At 42.8% G+C, this 20766-nt stretch overlaps 1 protein-coding gene across 5 annotated transcripts in view; it reads right to left on the bottom strand.

Moving 5' to 3' along the window:
- LOC105474638 (formin 2) overlaps positions 1-20766 on the bottom strand; it is a 399919-nt gene that overhangs the window by 347339 nt on the left and 31814 nt on the right. For all 5 annotated transcript variants that reach the window (XR_011610224.1, XM_011729456.2, XM_011729455.2 and 2 more), the window contains exon 2: positions 18677-18843. Coding sequence is in view for 4 of the 5 variants with exons in the window: in XM_011729456.2 (XP_011727758.2) it covers positions 18677-18843 (167 nt within the window). In the remaining variant the exon portion in view is untranslated. The remainder of the gene's footprint in view (positions 1-18676; positions 18844-20766) is intronic.

Genomic DNA, 20766 nt, shown 5'->3' on the forward strand with positions numbered 1-20766 from the left:
TACTAAAAATACAAAAAAGGTAGCTGCGTGTGGTGGCGGGCACCTGTAATCCCAGCTACTCGGGAGGCTGAGGTAGGAGAATCGCTAGAACCCTGGGGTGGAGTTTGCAGGGGGAGGAGTTTGCAGCGAGCTGAGATCGTGCCTTTGCACTCCAGCCTGGATGACAGAGAGAGACTCCATCTCAAAAATAAATAAATAAACAAACAAACAAATACATAAAATACCGTCGTCTGTTATTTTTCATGCAGATTTCTCATGCAGATTATCATGCTAAGCTCCACTCTTGTCTTAGGCTGTCTTCCATCTTTGAATCCCTAGTATTTTCTTAAAAGCATCCCTTTGAATGCCTAGTATTTTCTTAAAAGTAAATTCTAAAAATGTCCAGGATTCTTCATAACACATAACACCTTCATAACACATTGGCCTGACCCAGAAGTGAGGTAATTAGTTTATTAAAGAAATATTTGTTACCCAACTACATTTAACGAATGCACAGGGCCATTAGCTACCAATAATATGAGGAAAGTTAGACTCCGTTTTAAATGAAAAACAATTTCCTTTTCTAATAGAAGGCAGTGTGGCGTGGGGAAAAAGCAAATTGCCCTGAACAGCAGGAGACTAAGATCCTGGCTCTGTCAAATCTATTTTGGACAGAAAAGTCGCCTCACCTTTTGAGCTCCAATATCCTCGCTTGCCAATTTAAGAGAACTGGGCTATATTAAATACTTGCTAAGGTCTTCTTCAGTTTTGATATTTTTATTATTCCCTCATAAAACAGCAAATTGGTCAAATATGTACACTGTGCAGACACATGGCTTGAAATAATTAAAACAGGAAAATTCTTCCCATATCCTGGGATAGGCTATGTCTGATAGTGGGAATCAGGGAATACCATAAATCGAAAACTGCTGCTAAATGGAAGGGACTCCCCCCCATCCACAGCATTTAACCTGGACATCAGCTGCTCTACATATAAAATCCTGTAAATAGCATGAATTAAAAACACAAAGCACAGAAAGAGAAGTCACTCCCAGGAAAACAGCAGGCCCCAGCAGTCATTTTACACACTATATACCCAAAGGAGAAAACAGCTTTGTGTTTCCACCTGCATGGATCTGTGTTGCGGCAAGTTAGGGCCAGAGATAGCCAGAAATGCAAAAATGCAGTCGAAGGTTTTGTGCTGATAATGGAACTTCAAAGCAAGGAAGAGAATGAACATAATTTTCTTGTGCTTCAGTGCATTCTGCAAAAGGAAAATAAAAACTATCTCACCAGGCTTGTAATGAAGATTAATACAGTTAATAATTGTAAAGTGCTTAAAACAGAGCCTGGTACATAGAAAGCTTAATGTGTTTTTAAATACTGAAAACAGTTTTGTTTTGTTTTTTAAGCACCAATACAAAAAAACGGACAATGACCTGAAAACAGGTTACATACTGGAATGGGAATCACGATTAGCAAACCATTCACATCCAGAGGAAGAAAGAAAGTAAGAGTACGCCAATGCAAGCACTCACCTTCACACAATCTTAGCCAGCAGACCACTCACCAGGCCACACCCTCTAGCAGTTTACCAACTAAAACCAAGTTACCTACCCAATAATACCTGTAGGCATCCTATCTGAACCCCCTTAGCCTGCAGACCTTGAGAATCTTGGCTGCCCTCCTTTCTGCCATTCACCCCCTCTGGTCTTCTGACTTTGTAGCCTACTCTTTAAACCACCGCTTTAGGCTGGTATCTTCAATTCCCACCCTCACTAACCTTCCGATGCATCTACCTGGGCAAAAAGCCCAAGTGAGCTGGCACAGAAGCTCTTGAGCTAATCACACACGTGGACTGACTTCACCTCCCATCTTCCCACCACACCCTACACCCCTGGCTCCAAACCTCAACCTGCTGAAATCTGGGCAGTGCTCTCAGCGCTCCAAATTCCTCTCTACAAGGGCATTATCAATAGCTTTCAGTCTTAATCTTGATCTCTTGGCAACACTGAATATCACTTAACACTCCTTCTTCCTTTTTAAAAACTATCTTGTGTTTTTCTCTTTATCATTCTCCTTGTATCTTTTTCCCCCTAATTGGGTAAGTATTTATCTACATGTCAGTCTCTTCTTGCTTCCCACTCCACAGGCACTTTCCAGAGCATAACGGCTTCAAGCATCATCTGCACACTGAAGATTCATCAATCTCTCTCCTCCTAGGCTCTCTCTCCTGACCTCAGATACAAATAACTAACTGCCTTTTTGTATATATTTAAAGAGGTACCCTCAAATTCAGTAGGATTTTAATTGAATGAATCATCCCCGCAACCTGCTCCTCATTGTGAATTTTACACACAGAGCGAATTGCATCACCCTGTACCCTAGTGCTCAGACCAGAAACCTGGACATCCTCCTTGTCTCTGCCCGCTCCCTTACCTTTATACGAGCCACCAAATCCCCAAGGCTTCTCACGTCTACCCTCTGAGGCAGTGCTTCTTAAAGTGTGGTCCCCGGACCAGACCGGCATCATGGGCATCACCTGGGAAATTGTTAGAACTGCAGCCGGCATCATGGGCACCACCTGGGAAGTTGTTAGAAATGCAAATGCTCTGATCCTAACTCAGACCAGCTGAGTCAGACACTCGGGGGTGGGGCCAGCAAATTGTGTTTAACAAGCCCGTCTGACTCTTAGAGTTTGAGATTAGTAGAAGTAACAATATTAATCCAAGTATAATTAGAATCTGCCTTTTTTTAGTCCCAAATTTCTTTCCCAAATATAAATAAGATTATTTTATTAATTAACTATTATGGTATTATGAAAAGAAAATTAAGATGTATGATTTGTTAAAGGAAAAGCTCTGATTCTTGCACTAGCGCAACTCCCTAGATACTTGGAAGTCTTTTAAAAGGGGGAAAAAATTGTGTGACCGTATGTGATTTTTCGTTTGTTTGTTTTGAGACAGAGTCTCGCTCTCTTGCCCAGGCTGAAGTGCAGTGACACAATCTTGGCTCACTGCAACCGCCAGCTCCCGGGTTCAAGCGATTCTCTGGCCTCAGCCTCCCAAGTAGCTGGGACTACAGGCATGCGTCACCATGCCTGACTAATTTTTGTATTTTTTTTTTTTTTTTAGTAGAGATGATGTTTCACCAGTTGGGCCAGACTGGTCTTAAACTGCTGACCTCAAGTGATCTGCCTGCCTCAGCCTCCCAAAGTGCTGGGATTACAGCCATGAGCCACCGTGCCCCGCCCACACATAATACTTTTTAAAAATAAAAGGACTTTCTACTACCTAACTCCTTCATAGCTTCTTGAAGGCATTCTGTCTCTCCTGGATTGCTGCAACAGTTTCCTCAGAGTCTTCCAGCATCCCAACCACAAACACAGCACACCTCTCCGTCCACACTCCTCTAACACCCAGAATGCTCCCTCTAAAACATGCAACTGACCACATTATACTCCTCCACCGAACGCCCTCCAGCGGCTCCCCGAGATAGGGTTCACTTCTTAAACGCTTCTTCCAGAAGTCTTCACAAATGCCTCTGGGTCCCAGGCAGCATTTCTCTTTTCTTTTTTCTTCCCTTTCGTTATTTATTTATTTATTTATTTATTTATTTATTTATTTTGAGATGGAGTCTTGCTCTGTCGCCCAGGCTGGAGTGCACTGGTACAATCTCAGCTCACTGCAACCTCTGCCTCCCGGATTCAAGCTATTCTGCCTCAGCGCACACAACTGCACCCAGCTAATTTTTGTATTTTTAGTAGAGACAAGCTTTCACCATGTTGGCCAGGCTTGTCTCAAACTCCTGACCTCAAGTGATCCGCCCCTTGGCCTCCCGAAGTGTTGGGATTACAGGTGCGAGCTACCGCCCCTGGCCACAGCACCCTTTGTTAAGACGCCTCTTCTGGCCCTCCTCCTCTACACTGGGCCTCCAGGTTCTGGGCATACTTGACCACTCAACACCTCAAAACTCCTCTATCACCCTTTATCAACTACTGTACCGCTTGCTGTGTCTGTTCACCCAGTAGCCCCTTTCCATAGTCAGCTACACAAGAACAAGAAAAGGCTCTATATTTTTCATAGAAAAATTCCATAAATATTGTGTGACTGGCTGGTGACCACACATGGTTAGAGACAGAAAGAAAAGCTCACAGAATAAATTCACTATCTATATATTACATGAGTATACAGCAGGGGCTAGCCAACCTCAGTTTGCCAGCCAAACGTGGCCAGCTGCTCCATTTTGTAATACAAAGTTGTATTAGGAAACACAGCCTTGCTTATTCGTGGCATATTGTCCGTGGCTGCTTTTATACCACAACAGTGCAGTTGAGTAGTTGTGACAGGTACTGTAAAATATTTACTAAAGCCTAAAATATTTTCTATCTGGCCCTTTACAGAAAAACTTGCCAACCCCGATCTAGACAATAAAGGTAATAACAGGAGAATAAATCTTTCAGATTTCCAAAGTCCAGTACAAATTGAGAGGATCTAAAATAAAACAAAACACAAAACAAAACAAAAAAAAAACTCCTTAAGCTCCTGAATTAAGTGATGTTTTCTCAGTACAGGATCCCTTCACTTTGCCATAGAGTCCCATTTTTTTTTTTTTTTTTTTTTTTTTTGAGATAGAGTCTCGCTCTGCAGTGTCCGCCTCTTGGGTTCAAGCGATTCTCCTACCTCAGCCTCCCTAGTAGCTAGGATTAGAGGCGCCCACACCATGCCCAGCTAATGTTTATATTTTTAGTAGAGACAGGGTTTCACCATGTTGGTCAGGCAGATCTCAAACTCCTGACCTCAAGCTCCATCTGCCTCGGCCTCCCAAAGTGCTGGGATTACAGGCGTGAGCCACCGCACGGGGCCGGATTCCCAATTTTATACTCCTTCTGGCTCTTGAGAAAAGGAAAAGGAGGTCAGAAGAAATACAAGTCACATCAATAGAACTAATTAATATTCAGTGCATCTACAGGAGAAGGATAAGAAAAGAAAATCATGACAGAAAAGTTGAGCTGAGTCACCCTTTTTAATAAAAGTCCATCATACAAATTCAAAATGAATTCTGAGTCACCCAACACTGTTTGCCAAACTGGTGATAAAAAAAAAAAAAAAAGGACCAGTTGTGAAAGTCAAAATGGATATGTAAAACAGCATAATCCTCTTAAAGGAGGAAAAACCAATCATGAAGAAAGTATGTCATTGTCTTAAAAAGCGTGATTGCCATGCGTGTGTTTTCTAAAAATCTATTTTTCTAAGTTTCAACTACCTTTACTGTTGGGAGGCATGCTAAAATCCAGGAAACTACTGACTGGCAGCATTTCCTCTGAGCTCAGAAAACTTCACGGTGGGGAGAATAACAATAATTATCATTACTACTTTTGCAACAATGTGCTTGAATTGAGCATTACAGGGAAAAAACATCACCCGTTTTGCCCTCTGAAATAAGATACATAAATGGCAACACATATTAGCAATTTATTAAATTATGTATCGGATCAGAAAAATAAAATAATCTCAAAATAGGCTTAAACATAATAATCTCCAACCACACCTAAAAATACATATGCTTAAACGCATATGTATAAAAACTTGGATACTGATTACTACAGGATCCAGTCATACAAACATTCACTGAGTAGTAACTGGGGACAAATTACCATAAATTGATTAAAAAAAAAAAAAAGGAAAAGAAACATGGCCAGGCACAATAGCTCACACCTGTAAACCAAGCACTTTGGGAGGCCAGGGTGGGCAGATCACCTGAGGTCAGGAGTTCAAGGCCCTCTGGCCAACATGGTAAAACCCCGTCTCTACCAAAAATACAAAAATTAGCTATGCATGGTGGCATGCACCTGTAGTCCCAGCTACTCGGAAGGCTGAGGCATGAGAATCGCTTGAACCCAGGAGGCGGAGGCTGCAGTGAGCCGAGATCGCACCACTGCACTCCAACTGGGTGACAAGGTGAGACTCCATCTCAAAAAAAAAAAAAAAGAAGAAGAAAAGAAAAGAAAAGAAGCATGACAAAGTTCTTTCTAAAATGATAGAGTCCAGATAATTAACAATTTTTAAAATATATGTTAAAAGCCTTCTACTTTACACTGAACTATCTGACTACAAACACAGGGGACATAATTTGAGGGGACACAATTTGACCCACTATACAATCAATATTGTGGTAATGAAAAGTTACCCATCCAAGGCAATTTTTTTCAAACCAAATATCAAGTGCATAGCCTGCAAAGAAAGAAATCAAGTAGGAACTTCTTGATACATATCCACTTACTATATTCTTTATGAAATAAATCAACTTTGTAACTAAAAAGTAATATTGGATTGGAAAGTCTCCCTTAGAGAAAACTTAGTAAGCAGATTTCTTCCTCTTTATATGTATTGACTGGTCCCATCAATGATTTTATCCCACAGGAAATTATCCAATCAAGAAAATAAAACGAACTCTTTGAAAGAGAAGAGCAATGTTATGTAGCAAAACGATCTCCAGCCCACTCTGGTTCCTCCCTGTCTTAGGAATTCTAGATGAAATGGAGGGTCCTACTCTTTGGTGAGGTGCTAGGGAAAGCAAAATGCTTCGTTCTTTCATGCCACATTGTCTGTCAAGTATGCCAGACACTTGCACACATACACACAGAGAGCTAAATAAGTACCTCATATGTCAATATTCGAGTGTAATACTTCTACAGACTGACCTAGGGAAAGCACGGAGTCACTACGGAATGGTCATGAACATAACACCAAGTGGGCACGACAGATTTCCCTTCACAATTTGCAGTTACCTCCCCATAGCTTTCCCTACTCTTTCCATTTCCCTTTCACTCATCCAGAAAGATATGGGGGCATGAGGGTTGGTGAAGGAATGTGGTAACTACAGCAGTAAAATTAAGTAAAATGGGCCGGGCGCGGTGGCTCAAGCCTGTAATCCCAGCACTTTGGGAGGCCGAGGCGGGTGGATCACGAGGTCAGGAGATCGAGACTATCCTGGCTAACATGGTGAAACCCCGTCTCTACTAAAAATACAAAAAACTAGCCGGGCGTGGTGGCGGGCGCCTGTAGTCTCAGCTACTTGGGAGGCTGAGGCGGGAGAATGGTGTGAACCCGGGAGGCGGAGCTTGCAGTGAGCCGAGATCACGCCACTGCACTCCAGCCTGGGAGACACAGCGAGACTCCGTCTCAAAAAAAAAAAAAAAAAAAAAAAAAATTTAAAAAAAAAAAAAAAAAATTTAAAAAAAAAAAAAATTAAGTAAAATGAATTAAGAAAGGAGGATGGCAATAAGCCCAGCAGCAGAGATCCAATACAGAGTCAACTCCCAGACTAATTCCAGAACAGACCCATATCCCATCCCTTCTCCCATCTTCTCCGTCTCCAAGTGTTTTCTCTCTCTCTTTTTTTGTTTTGTTTTGTTTTGTTGCTATTGTTACTGTTTTTTGTTTCTTGGTGAGACAGGGTCTCACTCTATTGCCCAGGCTGAAGTGCAGTAGTGCAATCACAGTTCATTGCAGCCTCAACCTCCCAGGCTCAAGCGATCCTCCCACCTCAGCCTCTCCAACAGCTGGGACTACAGGTGTGCACCACCACACCTGGCTAAGTTTTTTAATTTTTTGTAAAGACAGAATCTCTCTATGTGGCCTAGGCTGGTCTCATACTCCTATGCTCAAGCGATCCTCCTGCCTCAGCCTCCCAAAGTACTGGGATTACAGGTGTGAGTCACTGCACCCAGCCCAAGTGTTTTCAAGATTATCAAATATAGGCAACCTTTGATCATTCAAGACAATTCACTGAATAGATTCTCCAGTTCCTCCTCACTGCAGTCATCATAGCTTTCCTACAGCTCTCTTCTTTACAAAATCAAGGCATATTTATTAAACAGTTATGCCTGATTCTGTAACAAGAACTTGAAGGGCAATAATATTAAATACCAACCACTAATAATTACCTAGCATTTGTGATGTGCTAGACATTGTGCTAAATGCCTTATAAATTAATCTCATTTAATCTTCAAAACAACTCCAGGGATTATTAGACATGAAAAATTTTAATGAGACCTTGGGTAAATGTTTTCACCTCTTAAGTAGGTGGAGGAGATGGGATAAGAATCGAGTCTAGGACTAGAGTCCACTCCTAACTACTCTGGGGAGATCTGTCAGGTAAACACAAGGACACAGCATTACATTGTTCAAGAAACCTTCACACAATATTTAATTTGCATTCAGGCATTACAGGGTAAATAGCCAATTATAATATGTGCAACATATCCTTTCAGAGAGAAAATGCAGACTGAGATGGCTAAAGAAGATGTCTGGGAGGGAATGGCATCTAACTCTGAATAGCATCCTATGAGAAAGAGTGGAGCCTAACTGGGAAATAATAGTGAAGAGCAGAAGTAGTGGTGTCCACAGAGCCCCAGAAGTGACAGAAAACATGGACAATTAGTAAAATCAACAACACTTCAGTGTGGCGAAAGAGTTTGGAAAGGAAAGTGGGTCAGGAGTGGTAGAAGTGGGAAAGTTTTGAAAGGCAGAAGGAAGACCACGGAGATCCAAAGAAGCTGGAGTTTATTCTGACAGAGAAACAATTAAAATGACATGGCCAGGTGTGGTGTCTCGTGCCTGTAATCCCATCCCTTTGGGAGGCCAAGGCAGTAGGCTCACTTGAGCCCAGGAGATCAAGACCAGCCTTGGCCACCTAAGGAGACCCCGTCTCTATTAAAAAAAAAAAAAAAAAAAATTAAAAACTAGCTGGTCATGGTGGCATGTGCCTGTAATCCCAGCTATTTGGGAGGCTGAGGTGGGAGGAACGCTTGAGCCCAGGAGGTTAAGGCAGGCAGTGAGCTGTGATCACCCAACTGCACTCCGGCCTGTCTCAGAAAATAAAGTAAAACAACATGATCAGACATATATCACTAGATCTCTCACCCTTGGCACTACTGACATTTTGCACTGGGTAATTCTTTGTTGGGGGAAAGGGGGAGATGTCTTGTGCATTTGGAATGCTTGGCAGTGCCCCAGTCTCTACCCGCTAGAAGCCAGTTGCACCCCTCTCCCCACTGTGACAACCCCAAATGTCTTTGGACATTGTCAAACGTCCTCTATAGGGCAAAGTAACCCTGGATTGAGAACCACTAGACAAGACTGAGGAGACTGGACTGGAAACCAGTAACAGGCAAACCCAAGAAGCTCATGAAAAGGCCAATGTGATCACTGAAGCCAAGTGATGACGGAACCTGAAAGGTGATTTTCCCAATCCTCCCTCATACCGCGACCTTCTCATCTAGCCCTCCATAATCAGCTAGAGAGGATTCCACGTCCATTCTGAGCATAACCCGCTCCACTTCTGAAGCCCGTATCGTCTCATCTACCCCTCTTCATCACAGACCCTGACAAACCTCCTTGGTATAGCCTTCACATGTCAAGGACTTTACCACGTGGTCCTCTCTCTGCTTCTCAAGGCTGACTCTTCCACATGCTATGGGACATTAAGTCCCAAACAACACCCTGAACTTCTCAATTCTAATCACAACGGGCCTACCTCTCCACCATGGACTGGTCTTTGGAATGCGAAGACCACCTCCACCTCTTAAGTCTTAAACACCAATATCCTTCCCTCTGGCCACAACCACCAACGAATTCATTCTCTCTATATTCTCACTACATCTAATTATTCTCCACTGTCCTTAAGAACTTTAATCTTTCGATTGGTCAACATTCTCTTAATTTATGAGATTTATTTGCTCATGATTTTACCATATAACCTATGGTCTATGCCAGCAATATCAGTTCCCTTGCCCTCAAGGAATAGCCGCTGTAAAGTCCCAAATAATCGCAAATTCTAGATGTCAAAAGAGAATGATTATTCTCTCTGAAACCTGTTTCCTCTTTAGTATGCTAACTCTTTAGTAGAGTATCCCAGAAATATGAACCAGAAACTCAAAGAAATCATCTACTCCACTGCCTCACATCCAATCAAATGGCAAGTCCTGTCAATTCTAAATCCTAAAGATTCCCTGTATCTGGCTCTTTCCAACCCCACAGCCTCTGTTTCAGTTTAGACACTCTTCTGATCACCCAGATGCTAATTTTAGTTTTCTTCAATCCATTCTCCATCCTGCCACCAGAGTGATATTTTATAAATGCCAATCTGTTTATGGCTTAACTACTCAAAATTATTCAAAAGCACGCCCAGGTTGTCTTTGTTTACATTCCTGGTCTCCTTTCTATTCATCATTCTCCCAATTTACACTCCAGAAATACTTAGGAACTGTGCTCACATGTACCCCCATGCCTTTCTAAGTACTGCCCAGTATACAGACTTATTTTTTTTTTTGAGACGGAGTCTCGCTCTATTGCCCAGGCTGGGGTGCAATGGTGTGATCTTGGCTCACTGCAACCTCCGCTTCCTGGGTTCAAGCGATTCTCCTGCCTCAGCCTCCTGAGTAGCTGGGATTACAGGCATGTGCCAAGACACCAGCTAATTTTGTATGTTTAGAAGAGGCAGGGTTTCACCATGTTGGTCAGGCTGGTCTCAAACTCCTGACCTCAGGTGATCCACCCGCCTCGGCCTCCCAAAGTGCTGGGAATACAGGCGTGAGCCACCGCACCCGGCCTACAGACTTCTTTCATGGCTGCTCCCTGCAGCTAACTCCTACTCATTCCTCAAGTCTTGCCCCAGCTATTATCTCCTGAGTTACCAAGGAGACCCAGTTACAAACCTTCCCCTTTGGTCCCTGTACTATAAATATCTCCACCTAGAGCCTAAACATGATTATGACCTGTGGTGACAGCCAAAGGGCGTTGAACACTTACTATGTGCCTGTAGTGTGCAAAATGCTTTATTCATATTCATACTTTCCTCTCACTCAGCAACTACTATATTTATTCCTCATTTTACCCAAGAAGAAGCAAACTTTGAGAAATCCAGGCATTTACCTAAGTTTGCACCATAGTTGAGAAATCCCAGACACTTTGACTATGGAGCCCACTTCATCCAATAAGCTCCAATAATTCATTTCCATGTGTTTATTTATTTAAAGTGGACCGTAAGCCAGTTCAGGATAGAAGCTTTCTTTTCATCTTTGTGTTCCCAGAAACAGGGCAGGGGGTTGGGGTGTAGGTGTCAGAAGGGAAAGGGGGAGCTGAGAAAAACAAGTGGAAATCATTATTAAATATGAAGAACCCAATCTAAATTAGAAGACAAAGAATTTAAGAATTCCATGAAATGGCAAGAATGAGCTGAAAAATAAAAAATACTGAGAATACAGGGGGAAAAGTTATGTTTCTTCACCCAAAAAAGAAAATAAGAGGCAGTCAAAAACTTCATCGTGCTGGATGGGAGTTCCCTGTATAAGAAAAGGATAAACCAAATGTAAACTAAACTAAATATGGGATACTTTTGAGCAAGTGATTGTTTACTAAAAACATAGACTTCAGCCAGGTGCGGTGGCTCATGCCTGTAATCCCAGCATTTTGGAAGGCCGAGGCAGGTGGATCTCTTGGGGTCACGAGTAAGAGACCAGCCTGGCCAACGTGGTGAAACCCTGTTTCTACTAAAAATACAAAAAATTAGCCGGGCGTGGTAGTATCCGCCTGTAATCCCAGCTACTCAGTAGGGTGAGGCAGGAGAATTGCTTGAACCCAGGAGGCGAAGGTTTCAGGGAGCCGAGATGGCGCTATTGCACTGCAGCCTGGGTGAGTGAGTGAGACTCTGTCTCAAAAATAAATAAATAAATAAATAAACACAAAAATCTTTTGAACTGGACCCAGGGAAATCCTTGTTCAAATGGTCTGGGGGGTGTGATATTGGAATACTGAAAAGGAAACAAAATCAGAATATGCTATCTGCCTCTGCAGTGCAACAGTTACATAGCATCCATATGTCTTCCAACTTATAGATAAACTATTAACCTTAAAAGTATACCCTAAACATAAAAGTGTATCTGGTAGAAGCTGGGAGGTAGACAGGGCTCAGACTAAATGAAGGCGAAAGTGGAGACACGAATAGTGTGACTATTACATGGTGGGTGGGGTGGCAAGAGATACGATCTGAATTTGATGAAACAATGGCAAAAATCATAAGCGTATTATTTAAAATTCAAAGAAGTGTTATGAAAGAGAAACTTGAAATAGCAATATTAATTATATTAGAAGGAAGAGGGAGAGACAAGCAGCTACATTCTCACTGGTGACCGCCAGAAGGCAAGAGCAATGTCAATAACGGTGGCTAGGGCATGTTGTCCCACATCTATAATCCCAGCACTTTGGGAGGCTAAGGTGGGTGGATCACTTGAGGCCAGGAGTTCAAGACCACCTTGGGCAATGTGGCCAAACCCGATCCCTACTAAAAATACAAAAATTAGCTGGCCATGGTGCCATGTGCCTGTAGTCCCAGCCACTCAGGAGGCTGAGGCAGGAGAATCGCATGAACCTGGGAGGCAGAGGTTGCAGTGAGCCGAGATCATGCCCCTGTACTCCAGCCTGGGTGAGAGACTCCATCTCAAAAACAAAACAACAAAAAAGGCATCAGCAGGCATTAACATACAGCAAGTCCACACAGCTTATGTAAATTTTGGTAAACAAAATCATCAGGTAAAATAATTGTTAAAGTTGGTCTGAAAAAATTAAGTATCATTTTAATACCACCTTTAAAATACAAACAACTTTGAGAGTTGATACAGTATACAATGTTTCAAAAATAAATATACAGCAAAAAATATATATGTGTGTACATTCTCTTAGAGCTGAAAGACGTGGCAAGGCTTTTGTTGCTTCTCAGGAAAAGATCTGTGTGGGCTTGGCTAAATAGCATCAAAATGTTTTTCCTGCTCTAGAAAAAAAAAAAATGAATTCAAGGCCAGGCTAGGTGGCTTACACCTATAATCTCCGCACTTTGGAAGGCCAAGATAGGTGGATCACCTGAGGTCAGGAGTTCAAGACCAGCCTGGCCAACATGGTGAAACCCCGTCTCTACTAAAAATACAAAAATTAGCTGGGTGTGGTGGCGCATGCCTATAATCCCAGCTACTCAGGAGGCTGAGGTAGGAGAATCCCTTGAAGCCAAGAGGCGGAGGTTGCAGTAAGCCAAGATCGTGCCACTATACTCCAGTCTGGGCAGCAGGGTGAGACCCTGTCTCAAGAAAGAAAAAAATAATAATGATTTCAAATGCAAATAATAATTTGTTTGTCCACTTAAGTCTTCTTTTTGACTATGGTGACAACGAGTAGAATGTATTTCATTAGTTTTCTAGGACTGGTTGCTGTTGGTTTTGATTAATTACTTCATCTTTCAACAGGTTCAAAAATCTTGTTTCTTGGGTTTCTTTGTAACCCGAATTTTTATGTCTTCCTTGTCTTTAATTTTAGCTTCGCTCACACATTCATCCAAACCGATGTCCATTTACATACATATCAAAGAGCTCTTGCCCATCTGGTGAGCATGGGATCACCACATGTTTGGCAAAATCAGCAGATCTGCCAACCCCAAATAAGTCCAGCAACCAAAAACATGCATCCAGAAATATCCTGCTAGGCAGACGTTTACACATAAGCTCATGAAGGATTAAGTAGATTTAGAACCACCTACATCTGCAAAAATGCTTGGGTCAAGTAAACTTGCTTAACTCTTGGTGATGTAAGCGGATCATATAATATCTGCCACAGTTAGGATTAAAGAAATCCTAGAAGAGCTTGTTAATGAATAATCAACAATTATGTAAGATAAGTGTGGTTGGCTGGAAAATACGCATATGACCCAGAAAAAGGGATGCCATTTTGAAAAAGGCATGAGAGAGATGACTAAAATAGGTTCCAAATAAACAAAGAAGCCTAGCCTCAGACCACTGAAATATACCATGATCTATAAGTCAACAATACAATCTGCCAAGTAGCAAGCATTAGTATTAGCCCTGTTTTCTCTTGCTAGCAGTTCTATCCTTACGTCCTCCTCCCAAAATGGAGCTGTCTTCTCTACCTCATGAATTGCATAACCATCCACCCAGCTACTTCAAACCAAGAAGTCATCCTTGATTTCCTTGTGTTCTCTTGCTGCCATGTCTACCCCACCAAAAGTCCCATCAGCCATACCTCCAGAATCCACACCAACCTACTAACTGGTCTTCATCTCCCCTGTCACCATCCTGCCCCAAGCTACTGCCACCATCTAGAACTAAACTACTGCGATATCCCACCTGCCTTCCTGCTTCTACTTCTGCGCCTGCCTACACTCAAACATTCAAAGAGCAGGCTTGGGGGCGGGCATGGTGGCTCACGCCTATAATCCTAGCACTTTGGGAGGCCGAGGCAGGAGGACTGCTTGACCCCAGGAGTTCAAGACCAACTTGGGACAACACAGTGAGACCCTGTCTATAACAACAACTTAAAAAATTAGCTGGGCACAGTGGCTCATGCCTGTAGTCCCAGCTACTCGGAAGGGTGAGGTGGAAGGATCGCTTGAGCCCAGGAGTTCAAGACTGCAGTGAGCTGTGATTGCACTACTGCTCTCCAACCTGGGCAACAGAGTGAGACCCTGTCTCAAAAACAACCACCACCACAACAAACAAACCAAGACCAGCCCAGGTGATCCACAAAAGAATATTATAAGACAAATATGTTCTTCCCCTGCATAAAGCCTCCCAAAACCTCCCATTAAAAAAAAAAAAAAGGCCAAGTGTGGTGGCTCGCGCCTGTAATTCTAGCACTTTGGGAGGCCAAGGTGGCAGATCACTTGAGGTCAGGAGTTCAAAACCAGCCTGGCCAACATGGCGAAACCCTGTCTCTACTAAAAATACTAAAATTAGCCAGAAATTGCTTGAACCCAGGAGGCAGAGGATGCAGTGAGCCAAGGTCATGCCTCTGATCGTGCATGGGCAATACAGCAAGACTCCGTCTCAAAAAAAAAAAAGCCATATTCCTTCCATGGCTTTTCAGACCCTACCTATGCTATGGCCTGAGCCCTTGCTGTCCTCATCTCTTGAAGCTCCAGCTTTCTCTGAGTCATGCTTGTGCTCTTCCAATGATGCCCTTTGGACTTGCCCTGGGAGCTGCCTGGAATGGACTTCCCACAGACCTCATCTCACAGGGCTCCCCTCTGCGCTCATCCTACCCCATGCCTTTCACTCCATCCTGTTAGTCCTGTTTTCCTTCATATCACTTATTAGAATCTAAGAGCAATTCATTAGCCTGTGCATTTTTACAAAATCTGTCTCCCTCCCTTTTGACTAGGTCACACATTTCAACAGAACACATTCTCCTGCTCACTAACACATCCCCAGAGACTACAACACTACCCGGCTTCTAGAACGAATATATTTGGTAAAAATCTGTGAATGAATTAACAGGATCACTCAAAGCCATCTTTGTCTTTTAAAGTTCTTGACATCTTAGTCATGTTAAAAGGTAAGACAAAATGTGCAATTGTTTTTCATACTTTCTACAGCACTCGATAAAGCAAAATGTTAGGCCCTAAAACTGTATAAAATAACATAAAACAAAATCAGAAGGGTTGAGTCAAGTAGGCTAATACATAAACTACATCAGTGAAGAGCCTCAAACTGAAGATATTTATTGCTGTAATTGCAGAGGTAAGTGCAGAGATGAGAAGGGAGAGGAGTGGGAGGTGGGAGACAGGATCCCATTAGGGAAGGGAACAAAGTTGGGGGGGTAGGGAGGTAGGAAGGGTGCCAGTTATGACCTTATTCCCACAGCATGTTCTGTCTCGAAGGGCAACTGATCTCAAGAGGATTGTTAGTTAGAAATGTTCCCAACAGCTATTTTCTGGAAATCAGCAGAGAGACTAATTATCGGAAATTTCTCTCCCCATAGATAAGCACATTTTTCCCCATCCCTCATTGACACCCCAGTCCTCAGAACCCCCTGTATCATTATATCGTCACCCTCTCCGGGTTTTCAAGAAACTCCTTGACTACACATCCAATAAACGCACAGTTCTGTTGCTGAGCTGCTATTTAAGTATAGGGCATAACATTTCATACAAGAGTATCTTCAGTTTTTTTCTTTGTTTTGTGTTCATTTTGAAGGGGGAGTAGAGAGGTCATACAGAGCCAGTGAATAAAGGAAGACAAAATGCAATCCCATCAAGTTGAAGGAAAGAAATTCCCAATTCTGAGGAAAGCCTTCACACAACATCAAGGCACTGTATTCCTTTGTTGTTTGTTTTCCACACTCGATGCCACACCCAGCTGCCCTCCAAAATAAGATGACGGGGAAGAGTTACTAGTCTCTAACACAAGGATAGAGTGAGGTGAGTATAAGAAACAACCAGGTTAGTCGATTAAAAAAAAATAAAGAGAGAGAGAAAGAAACAGGATTACCCTTTCTTTTCTGTTTATCCAATTCTACATTCATTGACTGGCAAGACTGTTCACTTCTGGGATTTAAGGGAGGAAAATGTCGTTAACTTGGGAACAGTTTGAATCAAAAAGCAAGTGCTAGACATGGCTAGTGTTTGCCTTTGCCTGCACTATACTAATTATAGTTCCAACTTGCCAAATCAATATATCTTCTAGAACTGAGTTCTATAATATTTAACACACCATCATTCTAGCATTCTGCCTCTACAATAACACAGACCTCTCATAGAAGAGAAGGGAGGAAAACATTTAAATTACACAAATTTTCCCCATAAGAGAAAAAGATCTACCTAGTAGTGATTAGCTGCAATGTCATTTTTAAAAATTGCAGCAGGAAAAATGTAAACAAATCTCAGGAAGGAAACTTGCCAAGTCACACACAGCACAACATGGGGAATTTTCTTTCAAATGGGAAGCATCAAGAATCAAGAAGATCTCCAAATATTTTGTGTGATTTATTTTCCTAATGCTAAAGGAAGATTGAGGAAGACTGCAGGCTGTAATGGGTAAAGAAGAGGAAGCAAAGTGAACAGATACAGACACTTCATTATTTATTATCGTATCTTGACCTTAGCCAGGGCTCATTTTCATTGTCTTTAAAACTCATCATTATTTCATTCCTATATATTGAAGAAGGCTAAGAGAGCACAGTTGGCAGTAATAAAACAAAGTAAATAACCCATATGATGAAAAACCACAGCCGGGCGCAGTGGCTCATGCCTGTAATCCCAGCAGTTTGGGAGGCTGAGGAGGGTGGATCACGAGGTCAGGAGTCGAGAACAGCCTGACCAACATAGTGAAACCCCATCTCTACTAAAAATACAAAAATTAGCCGGGCATGGTGGTGCGCATCTGTAATCCCAGCTACTCGGGAGGCTAAGGCAGGAGAATTGCTTGAACTTGGGAGGCAGAGGTTGCAGTGAGCCAAGATAGCGCCACTGCATTGCAGTTTGGGCAACAAAGTGAGACTCCATCTCAAAAAAAAAAAAAAAAAAAAGAGTAAAAGAAAAAGAAAAACCATTATCCTCAAATAAAAATCCTGGGCTCTGCACAAGTGGACCAATCTTCAATTTAGTTATGAGAATTTCACACATGAGAATTCTTACACATCTGAGTTTTAGAGGTACTCATCCCAACCAATGCCACACATATACCACATACCTGAGAATGACTGGCAATACTCTGTCTCGACAATGAGAATCCAGCTGTGCTCATATTCGTTATGAACTGTGAATATGCCTGGTGAATTACTGTTCTACAGTATTAACTCTCTCGGTGAATGGGAGCTGGGGATGAAGCAGACGATGCTGCTTCATGTCCGTACTTCACACATACATGAGTTAGGAACGCACCAAAATAGCATTGTAGGGCCCATGGAAACCTCCGGCCCGCTGGGAGGAATAACTGTGCCCGGTGGAGCTGCTTCTGAAGGAATGCCTACGACCAGCAAAGTCATAAATACTGACTTACAGCCACTTTAGAATCATCGCTGATTCCAGAGTCTTGAAGCGTTTTTGTACCTCATGTTCACAGCGGCATTATTCACTCATTATGAGCCCATATTCATAGCAGCATTATAGCAAAAGGTGGAAACAAGCCAAGTGTCCATTGACAGATGAATGGATAAACAAAATGTGACATATACCTACAATGGAATATTATTCAGCCTTAAAAAGGAAGGGAATTCTGACACATGCTCCAACACGGATGAATCTCAAAGACATTAGGCTAAGTGAAATAAGCCAGCCACAAAAAGGACAAATACTGCATGATTCCACTTATATGAGCTACCTAGCGTAGTCAGATTCATAGAGACAGAAGGAGAATGGTGGTCGCTAGGGGCTTGGGGAAAGAGGAGAATGGGGAGTTATTGTTTAATGGGTACAGGGTTTATTTTGGATGATAAAAAAGAGTTCTAAAGATGGATGGTGGTGGTAGATGCACAACCACATCAATGTATTTGATGCCGCTAAACGGTACATTTAAAAATGGTTACAATGGTAAATTTTACGTTATCTGTATTTTACCGCAATTAAAAATAATTCAGAAATCACTTTTTAAAATCATCGCTGATTAAAGCAGGCTAGAGAACTCCTGAGTGACCATCTGTTAAGAAAAGGAGGTTTGGCAAATGTACTTAATACTCTAGTTTTTTTTTTTTTAGTGTACAAACAGACATACTGAGCTGTTGAGCAGCTAAGGAAAAAAAAAATGCTTGCATCACATGTTGTTTTTAAATTATAGGGTGACTGGGCAGACACACATCGTAGTTGCTATTTCAACAGCAAATCTGCCTCACAGACAGAAGTGATTTCTCCTACTTACATCAAACGAAGCTGCATTGGTCTGGGCATTCTGATTACACGGTTCCCTGAAGCAATCACTAAAAGGAAGGAGAAGACCCATGGCAATGATCCGTGAGCAAAACTTCTCTGCTTCTTCTGGAGGCCCGTTCTCCTGCTGGCTGAACAGCTTCTCCAACAGTGTTCGCCCTGCAGATGAAACACAGTCATTAAGAGGGAGCACTGCCGATCACCTGGCTCTGAACTCACCAGGGGACAGCGGCTGGGTAAACACTGCCAGGGAGCAACACCGTTTCCAAGGCTACTGACAGAAATGAGCCTCTCAGGCTAGGAGAAAGCTCTGTAGTCTGAGGCCACAGTTGCCACATAAAAAACTACAGAACTGGTTTGCTCTCTCATCCCCCTAAATACCTCCTGCCTCAGAAGAGAACAGGCCAAGTTATGGGCTACACAGCTTCCATCTAAGATTCTTAATTCAGACAGGGTCTTGCTATGTTGCCCGGGCTGGCCTTGAACTCTTGGGCTCAAGCAATTCTCCCACCTAAGCCTCCTGAGTGGCTAGATTTATAGGTGTGAGCCACCACAACCAGCTGGGTTTTTTCTTTAATAGAGATGAGGTCTCACTATGTTGCCGAAGCTTACCTCAAACTCCTGGGCTCAAGCCATCCTCCTGCCTCAGCCTCCCAAGTAGCTAGAGCTACTGGCACACACCACCTCACTCAGCTCCCTTTTGGATTTAATTGGTAAATCCAATTTTGGATTTAAATTTGGATCCAAGGCCAGACACAGTGGCTCACACCTGTAATCCCAGCACTTAGGGAGGCCAAGGCGGGTGGATCATCTGAGGTTGGGAGTTCAAGACCAGCCTGGCCAACATGGCAAAACCCCATCTCTACTAAAAATACAAAAAAATAGCCAGGCGTGGTGGCAGGCGCCTGTAATCCCAGCTACTCGGGAGGCTGAGGCAGGAGAATCGCTTGAACCTGGGTGGCGGAGGTTGCAGTGAGCTGAGATCGCACTATTGCACTCTAGCCTGGGAAACAAGAGCGAAACTCCATCTCAAATACATAAATAAATAAATAACCAGGCGTGGTGGCGGGTGTCTATAATCCCAGCTACTCAGGAGGCTGAGACAGGAGAATCGCTTGAAACCAGGAGGTAGAGATTGCAGTGAGCCAAGATCATGCCATTGCACTCCAGCCTGGGCAACAAGAGTGAACCTCTGTCTCAAAAACTAATAAATAAATAAATAAATAAATAAATAAATAAATAAATAAATATTGGATATAAAGGCTAAACCCCTTGAATTTAATTGCAGATGGCTCTCAAAGGAAGCAGTTCGTAACCCAACATGCCGCCATTTAGACTCAGAAATATCAGTGACTGACATTCACAGTGTCCATCATGACGGGGACAGAGAATGAAGAGACAAAGAGGCAGGAGGCAAAGGCACCAACCCACAAGAAGTGAAGAGAGCTGGCCAACAAAATAAAAATAAGTCACCCAGAAAAGGGATAAAAATTCACATTTCTCTCAGATGCTCCTCAGAAATATAACTCTAGCACAGGTCTGAACTTAAGGACTTTTTTTTTTTTTTTTTTACTATTTCCCTAAAAAAAAGGCAAGAGAGGCATAATAAGAAGACACTGGGCCGGGTGCAGTGGCTCACACCTGTAATCCCAGCACTTTGGGAGGCCGAGGCAGGCAGATCACGAGGTCAGGAGATCGAGACCATCCTGGCTAACATGGTGAAACCCCGTCTCTACTAAAAATCAAAAAAAAAAAAATTAGTCGGGCGTGGTGGCTGGCGCCTGTAGTCCCAGCTACTCGGGAGGCTGAGGCAAGAGAATCACTTGAACCTGGGAGGCGGAGCTTGCAGTGAGCCGAGATCGTGCCACTGCACTCCAACCTGCTGACAGAGCGAGACTCTGTCTCAAAAATAAATAAATAAATAAGACACTGGCTGAGGATCCTAGAGGGCCCGGGTCCACTTAGGCCACAGGTTCTCAATCTTGGCTGAAACTGAGGATCACCTGGGAGAACAGAATTGCTGGAAGCAGGGCTCAGGCATCAGTTTTCTACGGGTCGTCAGTTGGTTCTAATGTTAGCGAG

This window comes from Macaca nemestrina, chromosome 1, assembly GCF_043159975.1.
Source record: "Macaca nemestrina isolate mMacNem1 chromosome 1, mMacNem.hap1, whole genome shotgun sequence".
Lineage (NCBI taxonomy): Eukaryota > Metazoa > Chordata > Mammalia > Primates > Cercopithecidae > Macaca > Macaca nemestrina.